General features: G+C 44.4%; 1 protein-coding gene across 1 annotated transcript in view; it reads left to right on the plus strand.

Annotated features, from left to right (window-relative positions):
* LOC129387033 (uncharacterized) overlaps positions 1-14,385 on the plus strand; it is a 96,302-nt gene that overhangs the window by 30,442 nt on the left and 51,475 nt on the right. The window contains exons 4-6 of the mRNA XM_072286866.1: positions 11,177-11,294; positions 12,256-12,295; positions 12,801-13,473. Coding sequence (XP_072142967.1) covers positions 11,177-11,294; positions 12,256-12,295; positions 12,801-13,473 — 831 coding nt within the window. The remainder of the gene's footprint in view (positions 1-11,176; positions 11,295-12,255; positions 12,296-12,800; positions 13,474-14,385) is intronic.

Below are 14,385 nucleotides of genomic sequence, written 5' to 3' on the forward strand. Positions count from 1 at the left end.
GTGTCCGGATGAAGTTCACTTGGCCCAGGGTGCTCGCACAGAGAGCATATATATATATATATATATATATATATATATATATATATATATATATATATATATATATAGCAAATTTGTCCGAAGCAATTGCAGGCAATTAACTGATGGCACATTCTACAAGCGGCTTGCTAAAATCCAACTGAACATTTTATAATTGTCTCCAACAGCATCAAAGATGGTCAACTCTCCGACAAGCAACGCACTCGTTAGCCGCTCTCAGTCCAGTCTCCGGAAGGTTTTATTTACAACGGAAAAAATACACGACTAATAACCGCGGTCGCTCTATTCTGTCAGGCGCTGGATCTGCCACCGAGCCGCTTTCGAGCTATGTCAATAGCCTGATTAAGGTGATATTGCTTCTACTTTTCCTTCTTATCTAAAGGGAACTTCCTACGTCTTAGCCGATATCTTTAACCTTGACATCCCCTATGGCTCGTTTCTGGTTACAATAGATGTTGCCTCTCTTTATTCTAACATTCCCCAAGACGACGGCACCTCATCAATCATGAACGCTCATAGTGATGCAGCTTTTGACAAATTTGTGGATGCAGATTTCTCTAAGTGAGCTCGTTTAAATGAGGGAACGTTTGATTGGGCTGTTCAAACAACGCTGCGGGTCACCACGTGATCCTTGCGTTGTTGGCTATGTGCACTAGACGTCAGGAGATCGCAGTAAAAAAAATTGGAATACTTTTGCTTCATAGGGCGCTAAATGCGCAAAATAATAGTTTTCTGCCATTGTCTATTTATTAAGTGTGGTGCCCGCGTTTCCTCCAATCCGCAATTAGCAATATTTGCAGTTCGACGCTACTAAAGAACATAAAATTATGAGGCTTATGGTAGCTATAAATAAATAACAAACTTATTCATGTGAACAAATCATGTGACCGGCTTTCACTTTTCTTTATGCTAACAATAAGGTGCGTGAATACAATGAGGGCGGAGGATCGTCTTGTGCTTGAGCCGCCGAAGATAGCGTGGTCTTCGACGCATGAGAAGACTGTGAGCGAAAACCACTCTGCGGCATTCACGGCAGCAGCGATTTTTTCCCGGCTCATGTCGTAGGAATTGAAACAGTCTGTTCACGTACTAAAGCCAGCGGGTTCCATTCCCATGATGCAGGGCGTTTCCAAGGCTGACATGATGAGGAGCGGCGCCGTGGGCGTTTCAGGCACCGTACCGCTCTGGAGAACTAGATGAGGTTGATGGAAAGCCATCAAGGCTTGTAGTTTGAAGGGAACTGTCCGTTCGCCTCAGACAACAGACGCCGCTCACGGCAGCACTAGAAGGAAAAACGCTGGCCTGACTCAACTGTGAAGATTGATTCTGCGAAGCGCTGGGTTACGTTCATTTCGCTTCGTCATTCTAGCAGTCAAACGCACAGCCCGTCTCATACCCCCGTCTATGGAGACCTTAGAATAATATAGTGTCCATCAAAATTTACTGCAGAAAACTCAAGCTGTTGTTTATGCGGAAGCTGCAGCGACCGCGGGTGAGCCAGCGTAGGAAATAACGGTTCAGACAATGATTTGCCTAAACGTGGTCCCTTTGGCCTCAAGACGGCTTTTTGACTTAGTGAGCCAATGATATATAATAACCAAGTTATTGTGCATATTTCTGTATTCCTACTACCATAAACAGTTTCGGGGAGAAGTATTGCTTCACAATTTAGAGAAATAAAGGAAAATAAAGGCGCAGTAAACAAAGCCACAAGAACGTCTTTATAATCGCTGTCTCAAAGAGCTCTGCTCGAGGGTAAGATTGTTTTAGCCACATTCTTAATGGCTGCCTACATAACGACTTAGCTTTGGTGAAACTCAAGTACCCAATGAACAGCGGAACGCCCGGCAGAACCCACATTTTCAGATGAATACAATGACATTATGCCTTGCTCGCAAAAGAGACATATAGCAGCAAAAGGAATGCTACTACCTACAGGTGGACCAACCCATCTAATTACTAATCGAGAATGTGCAAAAGTTACAATAGCTCTTCTCTGCACATCTAGTTTGAGCTATACGAGGTGGCAGCCCCCATTGTAAGTGATAGGTAAAACTGCAGGAAGGCGCCACCGGGACGGTGGCGCCTTCACCAAGGTCGACGTGCTTTGCTCATACAGTACAAACTCGAAAGATGCGTCTCTCACCTAGAGCAGCGCCTCTAGTCTAGCGTATTCGTGCATGTTAACGAGAACACTTAAGAAGAGCGTGAAGCGGCGGTACAAAATTAGACAACACAAGTCCACTGCGCTTCTGATGTATATTCTTGACTTATGTTTGTGAACCTTTCTCGACAACTCTCTAACGGCATGTCGAGCATGCTTTTTGGGGCCCAATAGGATACGCGGGAAGCGTGGCTACGTAACCACGCATATAAGTCCACTCAAGTGCCACTGGCCAAATTTGGTTGTCTGACAATTGAGACAATATAGAAAGTTATATTTCCCGTGAAATGTCGTTACTATATCTGAGTCGATGGGCTTCACTACCGACGATTCACGTTGAATTCAAGATCTCCGTAGCCGCGTGATAACATCGTTGTGGCGATCCCTGATCACGAGCGACCCTCTTTCCGGAGGGTTAGCCCGTGGCGCAGATGTATATTTACCCACTTTAAGATGAGTATACGCCATTATAGACGTTGTCATCGCCTTATGGCAGTGACGACAGCAATGCAATGACGTAGACCAATTTCCATATCCTCCGCAACTGAAACGCTATGAGCAAAAGAATTAAAGGCAAGTGTACATTATCCGCTCTGAGAATGCAAAGGATTTAAAGCCATTTCCGCAAATGCGCTGCTCAGGCCACTGTCTAAGTCCGCGACAATGAATTTACTATGTAGCATGACCCCCGTTTGTGTACCATACATTGAATTGATTGCTAGCAACTCACTTTGTATTTCATCAGCTCATCTCAGTTCTTTCTCTCTTCTATGTGCCCCTAACTGCTTATCCCAGAAGTTACTGTGGCTTACCTTTCTACCGTTCCTATGCTTAAACTTTTCTCCCTCGTCTTTGTCTCTTCACACGTGAAGCCGCCTCGTCTTATTGCTATTCCTCGATGAGACCTCCAGCAATCATTGAAAAATATTTTGTCTGCCTTTCTGTCCTGTACCCACACACAGGACGGAAGAAACATGTATGTTTTCTTCAGCATTTGCTACTTGAGCCCTTTCGTCGTTCTTGTGTCAGTTTTTGAAATAGCGTTAGTTTCTGCATTACCTTTAAAGAACAGAACGATGGCTAAACTAGGACTGATACACATGCAAGCAGTAAAAGTGCACTGCTACAGTAAAATCTGCCTACAAATATTAACTTACTGGTATTTGCTTGCTCTACTCAGTTACTCTCCAGCTATAGTGTGCCTCTTAAACACAAGACTCAACAAAAGCAGGTTCTGTTTCTGTTTTATTGTTCCTTTTTGCTTAGCACACGGCGTATGTTTCCAATGTTATGTTTATGGAGAAAGCAATGGTGTCGATTAGGCGACATTACAGCATTTAGGCGCGATGACGAGGATGAAAAGTTAAAAGTTACGTTTGGTTTCTACTTTCACGTATAGAGTCGTTGATGAAGCCATTACTTTTTTGTTTTCTTTATACCGTTAGAACTTTATTTTTCTTTCACTTCTTTTTTACCGTGTCCACCGTTTAAAAGGCTCGTCTTTCACTGGTAGCGCTGAATGTAGACGCTTGAGTAAGTGAAATCTACATTAAAATCACCCTGCATTTGCACTAAACATACTGTTAATTGCTCCCACAGGTAGAGCCAAAAGAGCGCCAGGGGCACATCGCTTTGCGAAGTCACTTACCTGAGACCCCAGAGGCATCGTAAGGAATACCAAATGAGTGAACTCATAAAGTATGGAGCTTGGCCAGAAGAGAAGGGCGCACCTGAAGTAGAAAACAAAATAAGGATGGGCACATTGCCCATACATAATTCAAGTGACACGAAGTTTCGCAACGCGTGTTGCTCTCCTCCAAATTGCTAAGAAAAAAAAAGAAATGAGAAGTGGCGCCAAATTCACATGGCAACAGAAAAACAAACGCAGGATAGCGAAATTTGTGGAGCTTCTCTTCTCTTCTCTGTTACTCAGAATAATGCAATTGGCGCGTGGTTCTTTTTCTCCAAATAAATCGCTCATTTTCCCTTGCTCTGTCAATTTCGCTGCAGCCGGAAAATAAAACCCGGCAGGTGCCTATTGTATGTCGGGTTTTCCATCTCACATAAACCAAGTTTTTAAAGAAAGCGAAGCCGCGGACGCAATTAGATCCTAAAGATTAGGACATAAACAATCAGAAACATAATTTTAATTAATTATTGTTATTCGCGTATACTTCACGAACCTTGTTAGGGCCATAGAGTATTTCAGAAATACTATAGAAACAATACACTCGCAACTTATTGTCCTCATTTTTGTGCGTAAAACCTTTTCTAAAACCCATGTGCCAACTAGCCCGGCAGCAGACGTTACTAGACCCTATAGTACTTTTCCGTCCTTCTTTATAGTATAAGCAATAATTAGCAAACAAGTGCTTACATAAAATTTGCGAGTAATACGTCAAAACTACATCTTAGAGCACAGTTGAAATGATGCGTTTAGTTCATCTTTTTTTTAGCTATCTCTTGCATAATTTTGTTTCTGATATACAAAAATTTAGCACAGCCCATCTCACTATGGCTGTCGACGGTAGTGCGTTTCGCATTGAATAAATATAGAGACCGAAGGTATTGTCACCGTCAAAACGAATTATTCATGCTGCACTTACTGCAACGAGACTCTTTTGCGCTTGACTAAAAACACTTGCTGTCATGTAGTGGCGCCACCACGAAGCCTGTCTATGGCCTCCGAAATCCACGGCATGGTAGAGCGTGGGAACGCTAAGAATTGTTCCTCTCCCTTTGCCGCACATCCTGTGGCACAAGCTCGGTGACCGAAGTTGGTGACAAGTTGATTGAAGAACGGCTCATGCCGAGTGCAATTGTGGCGCAGCGTGTGAGCGCTTCGGGTTGCTGTTTTTAAGGAAGCCATGTGACGTCCGGTCCATTCCGCCCTGCACTGGAGATATTTAAAGCGTATTTATTTGTAAGTTTAGAGCGGAACAGCTCCAGTGTTGCGTACGCCATTACGCGAGTTTGTCGTTAAAAACACTCATCGGAGAGCGTTTCACACCTGCTGGCACATACGTGGTGACCCAAGTTGGCATCAAAAGGGTTCATTGGCGACAAGCACAGACCACAGGCTCCACGATATAGTTGTTCATAGGCGATGTCTGCGCTACAACACAGCAGGGTCTGTGACATTTGAAGAAAAGCGTGGATGAGACGCCAGCAGGAGCTTCTGGAACCGAAAGCCACACAAGGAAATCCGGAAGAAAGTGCCAATTTGTTTCGCCTGGGTCACGTCGCGGGATTATGCCATCGCCGCACATCACCTTACAGTCGTAGCTTCGACCCTGATCCATATGCTTCCCCGCGCCCGTCGTCCTCTGCATCTCGTAACCCCCGCCAGATGTCTTCATACTCCGACCACCACTCTCCTGTTGACCGCCGTTCGATATCGCTTCGACGCCGCTTGCTTTCGCCCATGCCTGGTCGCGTCCCTGTACACCGGAATCGGCAAACTAATCGCCGCAATTCCAGGGGCAGTAACTCCGTCACCCACGACAACACCAAAGCCTCTCCTGTCTCTGACTAGTGTTATTGACGTATATCTCGGCGGAATCGCTGCACTCGGTCTCATCGACAATCGTACCGCAGTTTCAGGTGTCAAGCTTTGCTCAGAATACTTACGACGCTACTGTAGGACGTATGCATTCGTGTTGCCAGTGCCCAGCGCCTCACACGTGTGGGCTATGTGCAGTGCTCGCCTTGGGATTAACGGCCTCGTCTACGCCGTCAAAAGTTTCGTGCTCTATTACTGTTCCCACACTCTTATTCGGGCGTGGGACATTCTTTCCGATAATAAAACCGTCATCGATTGTTCTCGTGCCGAAGTGAAATTTCAGACGCTTTGCAATACCCCGCTTCTTGTCCCTTGTGCCGCTCAACATAAAGTATTTGTTGCCGAAGACAATGCGATTCCACCGCACTCCTCTGTCCTTGCCCCGGTGTCATGCAACATAGTTGCAGATGCAAGCGCCCGTTTTATGCCATCTGCCATTTTCGTTCGTAACAAATTTGCGCCGCTGCCTTTCGCTCTTCTAGAAGTTCACGCCGGCGTCAGCAGACTGCTCGTCTCATGCCAGCTATCATGTTCGCTCACTTTGCTTCGTTGGGAGGGCGCTGACAGGGTTTCAGGTAGAGCAGCCCCGGAAATCTAGAGCTGACGCCTCCCCGGAGAACTCGCGATGCCGCTAACACGCCGAGCATTCCTCTTCACTACGGTACTAACGTGCAACATTCCAGAATGGAGGTAGATGGAAATGTAGAGAGGAACTAGGTCGAGGAGACAGAGAATGCATAACACCGATGCAGTGGTCGAATGAGTGAGTAGCAGACCAGGCCGCCTCGCTTGCTGATTCCGTACAAGAGCGGAGGAAGGGAGAATCAAAAAGGTGGCGTAAGACGGCAAGCAGACGGTATTACTAGACGCGACATCAGTTCTGGACAAACTGAATAAATTTGAATTCCACGTACGGTACGTCTCTGCTACTGCTGAAAAATGAACACCGCCCAAATGTGTGATGCGGGCAACTCACGCGGGGTGTGCACGGGCAAAGCCACATTAAAGTACCGTAGGGAAAAGGCGATCCTGCGGAAACGGCAGGATGAGAACGGCATGCTGCTTGTATTATCAACTATAGCGATTCACTCTATGCCTTTCACGCCATTTGCCATCTTAATGCAGCTGCTTCCTAACGTCACGCATCAGTCCGTCTCAGTATGCACCATACGGGAGAATCTAGGCAGTCAAACGCACTGAGATATTTAGTGAGGACGTAAAATAGGAGTCGAGTTGCTTTATAATGAATGCTACAAACCAGAGGCATAGCTTCATCCACCAACGGTATCTCCACCGTCAATACAGACAAGCTTCATGTGTAATGACTATGAATATTGTTTCACCTCTTCCGTGTCATGTAAGATTTATGAAAAATCGTCAAACGCATACAAACATGAAGAATAAGGAAAAAGAAATACCTTTTAATTTCACAATGTAGTAATCTAAGGTGATCGTGACATTCTATGTTTTTAACCCAATTTACTGAACATACATCGGCATACGATTATGCAAGCAGTGCTAATAACTATCAAGTTAGTTGAAGTTGTCCTATAGGTGTGTGAAAAAAGATTTCTTTTTAATGACAGCACTTGCTTGTAAGACAATCGACCATAAAACCATAATCATGATGACAAGAGTTTTTGTTGCTTTTTTTCTTTTTTAGGGGGGCCTACTTCTAGGCGTGTCCTGCGCTGCGCCTATAATAAAGCGTCGAAATTTTCTCTTTTAGGTAAGGCTCTTTCTGTTACTCTAGACTTTAACCTCCTTGGAAGGAACATTTTAGGAGAACTCATTGCATAATATGTATTACTGTTACGAAATCTAACGGTATAGCTCGTAAATGCCTCAAGTGTAGTTCACATGCATAAGTAAAGTCAATTATAGTAGTTGAGGATTGTCATTGATTACATTTGTCTTTGAAGTAAACACCGAAGAATGCATCGAAAGGTTACAGTAATACATCGAAAGTCGCAGAAAGTATTTAAATACTTCTTATGCATATATTAACCTAGTATGCACAGGTATTTTTAGGCTTTCCATGTATTTATTTCGCCACTGTTTTCATGGAGACTCTTTTCGCACACCCGTGACATGAAGCCTGTGTGCATCAATTTCATCCCATGGCACCAAGAATGTCAACTGTACGACAGAGAACACAGATGCAGTACACCGTTCGTCATGTGCATTAGGCAATAGGAATTATGTATCTTGGGGACTCATGTATTAGTTAAATGAAAGGTTAAATTATCTAAAACCAGGGCACTTTCAAAAGCATGCTTGCTACTGAGCGCAAGAGCACGAACCCCTCGAAGAGAGATCAACAGGTGTCTTGAAGTATGAGGGAATAGTACCACTGTATACCGGACTGCATTTCTATTGACTGTACCAAAGTTGTCACTGTGGCGGTACTTTAGTTTATTGTTTGCGGTTGAGACGAGACTTTTCAAAGTATTAACTCATTACATGACGGTCACGGCTTGTCATCCGTTCGCCGTCGGCGCGAAGTCGTCGACGGGGTATACAAGCCGTTCGGTCGTTCTGCACTCAAGCGAACACAGCGAAGGTGTGAAATTCGGAAGAAAGAAACAAAAAAAAATATTTATTGACTGACAACAACACACAATTTAAACAAAACACACAAAAAAACAAAGACGCTAACACACATACACTTAATCTAGATCAATGATGAAGAGAAAAGAAGTACAACGAACAGTTAACAGTGGACATAGAAATTTACACTACACAAAACACACTTAACTGAGGTCAACTAAACAGAGTTCAAAAGAAAACATATAATCGCGCACGCATGGCCGGGCAGCAGTAGCAAGGCCATGGAGCGTGGTGTCGACGGTAGAACTTTCCCGAAGAACGCTGGCAAGCCGATCTCGTTGCGGTGGATGCGATTGCTGGGCTGAGTTTTTTCGGGAGTCTAGGTCTGACGTCTTCCTTCGAGCAGGTTGAGCTAACTTGAGGGGAACTACCGTGAACTTCGTTGAAGGCGTTCCTTTGTCGTTTCTTACGTCAACTAGTAACTCGCAGTTCAGACGCGGCTAGGCGGCCCAGGCGATACTGGATGGCGCTAGCTCCTTGACGCTTCTCAGTAGTTGTAGGCTCAGCTTCTAGACTGCTTATCTTGGTCTAAATATGGCGTTTCTATTACTTCTCCTTCTTCCAGTTCCCTGTGTTGGAGAATCGCGCATATTGGTGACGGTCCCATCCAGTTCATCCAATTGTATCCCGGCTCCTCCAAAGGTCTTGGCCACACCCCATTTAATTAGGGGCGAGGGAACGGGTGTTTGCACCACATACGCACAACGTAGAGTCCATGGCCGGCATCTATTGTTCCTTCACAAACACAGGAGAAACGACGGCTGCCGGCCATACGGCGCGGTCGGCACAGAAACACTGTCAGCAATTCGTGGACGCAGGATTGCACACAAACACCACATATTTGGGAGTGTTCGCACCCTTGCCTTCTTAGCAAGCTTCTCAATGCACGCGCGAGGGCAGGTAATACATAGGGGTTCCTACAAAAAGCCGTCAGGGTTTCCTGGTCGCACCAACGTCAAAAAGACAATAATCTCTAAACAGGCCTTCAAGTTCTTTCGGCCGCTTGCCCGAGTGGCTGGCAATACCCGTCTTGCTCGCCGGTTCCTATTCTTACGACCTTTTGGCACCCGTTGACGGGTGCTTCGCCGAATCGAATAATGCCGCACCCTGACCATACTCATAGTTGCTCTGACAAAAATGGGAGAGCTTAGGAAAAGTGTTGTTACAGTTCAGTGTGCCGTCACACTCTTTCTTTTAATTCAACTTTTAAATGACGGCTCTATGGTTGCGAAACTGAATACCTAATCAAAGAAATAAAAGGTTTTGCCTTCAAGCTTTTCGGCAAATGCAAACTATCAAACTTTCCAATTTGCGCTTTAAATCACCGACAAATATATCAGGAGCTTTTGGGACCATAATGGCTATCTATGGCTACGAATAGTCACCTCAGAAGGACAATTTTCTTCTGTTACTAATAGAGCCAATATAGTTGAGGCAAGGGACGTTATTTATTTGCAGAACAACCTGAAGACCATTTATCCGTGTAGAGAAGTATAACATTGAACGCTATTTCCTGTTCTGCGTCATTTTGCCTGTAAGGTGAAAACGCTGTACGCATTCTTGCGCGAAAACGTTTAAATATAGTACCCTAACCGGTGCAAACACTGATTTCCTTCTATGCATTTGTCACTTTCGAGCATCATCTAAACAGGCTGAGTCTATAGGCATTTGGCGCGATAATTTGGAGAACGCCTGGGTTATTATCTAGAGTGAAAATTCAGTGAGAAATGCATATCACGAAGAAACATGTGCTAACAAGCAATGACGCAGTGTTTGAATAATAGAATTTGCTAACCAAACAGGATACGATAATAGAGAAGGGTGGCCTTTGAAAAGGGAATGAAACATCGAATCTTCTTTTTTTATTATTAAACAAATTAAAATATAATATTTGCTTAGGGTCCACTTAAAATTCAGCTTTACAGCACTTTATACAGGTACGTATAATGCAGTTTGCCATGGACAAGCAAGCAAGTGACGAACTTGGAGACGAGAAAAAACACCCTGAAAATCAGTCATGAAACAAATAGACAGCATGCCATTAGATGCACGTCAAAAATTTTTTGCCCTGAAAGAGATAAGTGTGATGCTACAGCACAGCCAAGCGATGCAAAGCTAATGGGCTGACCAGGTAATACATTGCTTTGTGGCAAATTGAGGTAGCCAATGTTTACGTGGGCGAAAATTTTCATTTTTATTGAGCGACTGTAATTTATGTAGCACCATTAGCGGCCTTGCCAAACGCTTTGGCAACACAGCAGCTGCACGACGGCCCTTGCATCGGTCTGTCTTCGTCTGTCGAGTGAATGATTGTGTCCATTGTACTAGAATAAAAGCTAATAATAAATGACTTCTCATTACGAATCCTCGAAGGGAACGCAAAAAAATTAGCAAATATATTCTATTTGTATTAGAATATTCGCTTATTGGCATACGCACCAATACATATGTGTTCACACGCAGAAGTCAATCTCTGTGACATGTGTTACACCCATCTAACACCTCTCCATTAAAAGTCACGGTGAAATATTTCCTGTAGCAGGCATTAAATTCATAAACACATTTCCACAAAAAGCAGCGTTATATCAACGTCTTCTAATTGTTCAAAGCGGGATGAAACATTATTTCCAGTATTCCTTAAGCAGCACGTTATTTCCTTTTTCATGAAGGAAGGGCGGGAGAGGATTCTCTAAAACGTATAACAAAAGCTTTTATAGGATAAGCATTAGGTTTTCCTTGCCCATGTAAGAATTTCAAAGTATAATAACAGCGTTTCATATACGATGGATTTTATATTACAGGGCTACATGACATGCGAGACAGTAGCACTGCGAAGGATAAGCAGAAACACAGCGCCAATAAGGCATCCCACAAAACTAGAAGCGCATCACACTTTGCGAAATCTCACCAGAATGTCGGGTGAGCATCGACTGCGGCGAGAACGTGAAATACATTGCATACTTGACATGGCTGCTGAATTAGAATGCTGCTGCTTTTCATACGTTACATGCTTAAGCTTGACAAAATCACAACACCCGCATGTGTCAGCAGAGCCCTTTCATGAAATCCAGGCCCATAGCACCAGGGTGCAATAAGTTTTCGAATGAGAGCATTATCTATCATTGAGCTTAAATAGGGACTATTGACATCTTTAAAAACATGCGTCGTCTTTCTGAATTTCAAAAGTGTTCAAGCATAATTTTAAGGCTAGCAATATCGCGCGAAACGTTAATCACTTGCAACCATACCCCACGCATTCCGAATTCCTATGCGTAATACCATAATACGAAATATATATTGGTTACAATTTTGAATGATTAGCTGTTATCACCCATCCAGTTAACAGTGTAGTGCATTTTCATAAATAATGTGTGAAATTACACGCGGCATCAGATGAAAAAATAAAGAGAAAGGTTCGCATTGAACTTTCCTGTAGAGGATTGATTTACCCGCTTCACATACATTGGATTCCATCATGCGCAGGTGGCTCTTCAGGATTCTGTTTTCGTCGATTAGAACTCGTAATACGTGCTGCACAATGACACCTTACTCTCCTCTCGCACTACAGCATTCGATGCTACGTGATCCCTAATTGCAGGGCTACGCCGCGCTCAGCAGCTCCCCAGGATTTGTTTTTTTCCCATATCTTTTTTGAGGTCTCTCATTAGCCTCCTCGTCAAGGTTGAGGCGCAGTGCTTTATTACAGTTTGGCCCGTGCCCACCGTCAGACGTAACTCCGGTTTTGCTCCTTTGCGGAGCCATGCAGAATAACAAAAAGGCCTTAGAATCTATTTATTTCTTCACGTTTATTCTGTATTTTCACCTTGGAGGGGACCATGAAGGAAGACTTTTTGTATAAAAGGGGAAATCGACTGCACAGATTCAGCAGTTGGCTCAACAGCAGCTCTAAAGTCACCATGGTAAGCAAGCCTGTCGTTTTGATTCCTCTAAACTCAAAGAAACCTTCCGATATTTGCATCATCAAAAGATGCAAGCAATGCAGTATTAGTTCACAAATAAAACTCGTATGAGCTTCTCCAAAGAAAAGCCTCGCAGTTGACAAAATAGTTGAAGCACGGGTTTCCTTTGCATTAACTGCTATGATTGGTTGGATGCCTCATTTTCCGTTTATTGATTAGTACTCTCCGCCATGCGGATTCCCGCAGATCTATCATGTCATCTACATAATTTGCCCGGGAAATATTATCTTACGTAGGAAAAAAATCAATAGCAACTATATTACCTGCAGTAGACCTTAATGAAAGTATATTTAAATAGAGACTTAGGAAATATCACTGGATATGGAATAATTATATCTTCCTGTAACACTCACTCAAGAACGTCAAAAGGCTGGAAATATGCAGAGTAATAAGAACACCCTCAGGATTGAGCGCAGCCTGGTAAGATATACCCGTAACTACGCAGATCCGTGCCTGCGTCTTCTTGGCTCTTGCTACCAGCGCTTTCGCTGGATATACCGGCTACGGTCTCGGCTACGGTGGTCTTGGATACGGCTATGGTCTCGGCCACGCCTACGGTGGTCTTGGATACCCCGGCTACGGTCTCGGCTACGCAAGCTACGCTCCAGCTGTGCACACCGTCGCCCACGCTGCTCCAGCTGTCACTACCGTTGCCCACGCCCCAGTCGCCACCTATGCCACTGCTCCAGCCGTGACCAGGGTTGCCGCCTACCACGCCGCACCTGCTGTTGCCACTTATGCTGCTGCTCCAGCTATCGCCACCTACGCTGCTGCTCCAGCCGTAACCAAGGTTGCTACCACCTACCACGCCCCAGCTGTCGCCACCGTGGCTCATGCTCCAGTCGCCGCTTACGCTGCTGCTCCAGCCTTGGCTACCTACGCCACTGCCCCAGCTGTCACTGCTGTTCACCACGCCCCAGCTGTTGCCACTGTCGCTCATGCTGCACCAGTTGTTGCCGGCTACCACGCCGCCCCAGTGTACAACTACGGTGTTGGCACTCTCGGCTACGGTGCTGGCCACTACGGTTACGGTCACGGCCTCCTCGGCTACGGACTCAACTACGGCTACGGCCTTGGCTCTCCCTTCCACTACGGTGCCCTTCTCCGCAAGAAGAAGTGTGAGTATACATTTTGCTTACTCAGCTGGTAGATAAGTGTAAAACGGTAAGTCAATTTCATTGCGCTAGTAATACGAGCCTCTTTAAAAGACTAAAAAGCTGCATTGGCAGTACCAAAAAAAGCGGCGCACCTGTTTTTATTTTGAGGGATGGGTATATAGCACTCGTTTAACCTAAGAAAATATGCAACATAATATGCCAACGGCTTTAATGATGGGGTGTTCTTCTTATTACTGTGTACTAACAATATCTTTCTTTTTTTTCTATTTTTGCAGAAACCATCGAACTGTAACATATTTGAAAAACAAGACAAGTTCAAGGCGTCTTCTTGATGGAAAAATAAAGTTGTTTATCACAACGATACCAATTCGCCTGCCATTCCTTTATTCCATGTTTCGCTATATGAACTAAAGCACAAGCCAACGATGTACTGTTTTAGGGGCTCACGTTTACGTCAATATGTTCAGCATTTACTGGGCTCCGTTTCTTTCTTGTCAGGGTGGAACTGGCTTAGAAGTTACCCATTTGGTACCGATTTCTTTTCAAGCGGTAACATTCATTGGCTCTTGTCCCGATGTTACGGTTTACCAATATTTGTCTATTTACTGCCAACTTGATATAGCGGGTGTCAGTAAGTGTTTCCAAGCACCCATTGAAAGTACCAGCCAATTGGCTTTTATAACTCTCGTACGCTGACCAAGCATTCCCCGTTCTGTTCTGCAACAAAAAAACATACCTTCCTAGACAAAGCCGCTGTCTGCAATGTCGGATCAGCTGCATTTCTACACTACACCAATTTGTTATTGTAATAGCAATTACAGATATAATTTTCCTTTATTTACTTAATTTCCTTTGGTGGTAGCCATTGAGTATTTGGCAGTGCGTTAAATCGAGGGGTTGACAAAAGCTTGC

Source organism: Dermacentor andersoni, chromosome 3 (genome assembly GCF_023375885.2).
Source record: "Dermacentor andersoni chromosome 3, qqDerAnde1_hic_scaffold, whole genome shotgun sequence".
NCBI lineage: Eukaryota > Metazoa > Arthropoda > Arachnida > Ixodida > Ixodidae > Dermacentor > Dermacentor andersoni.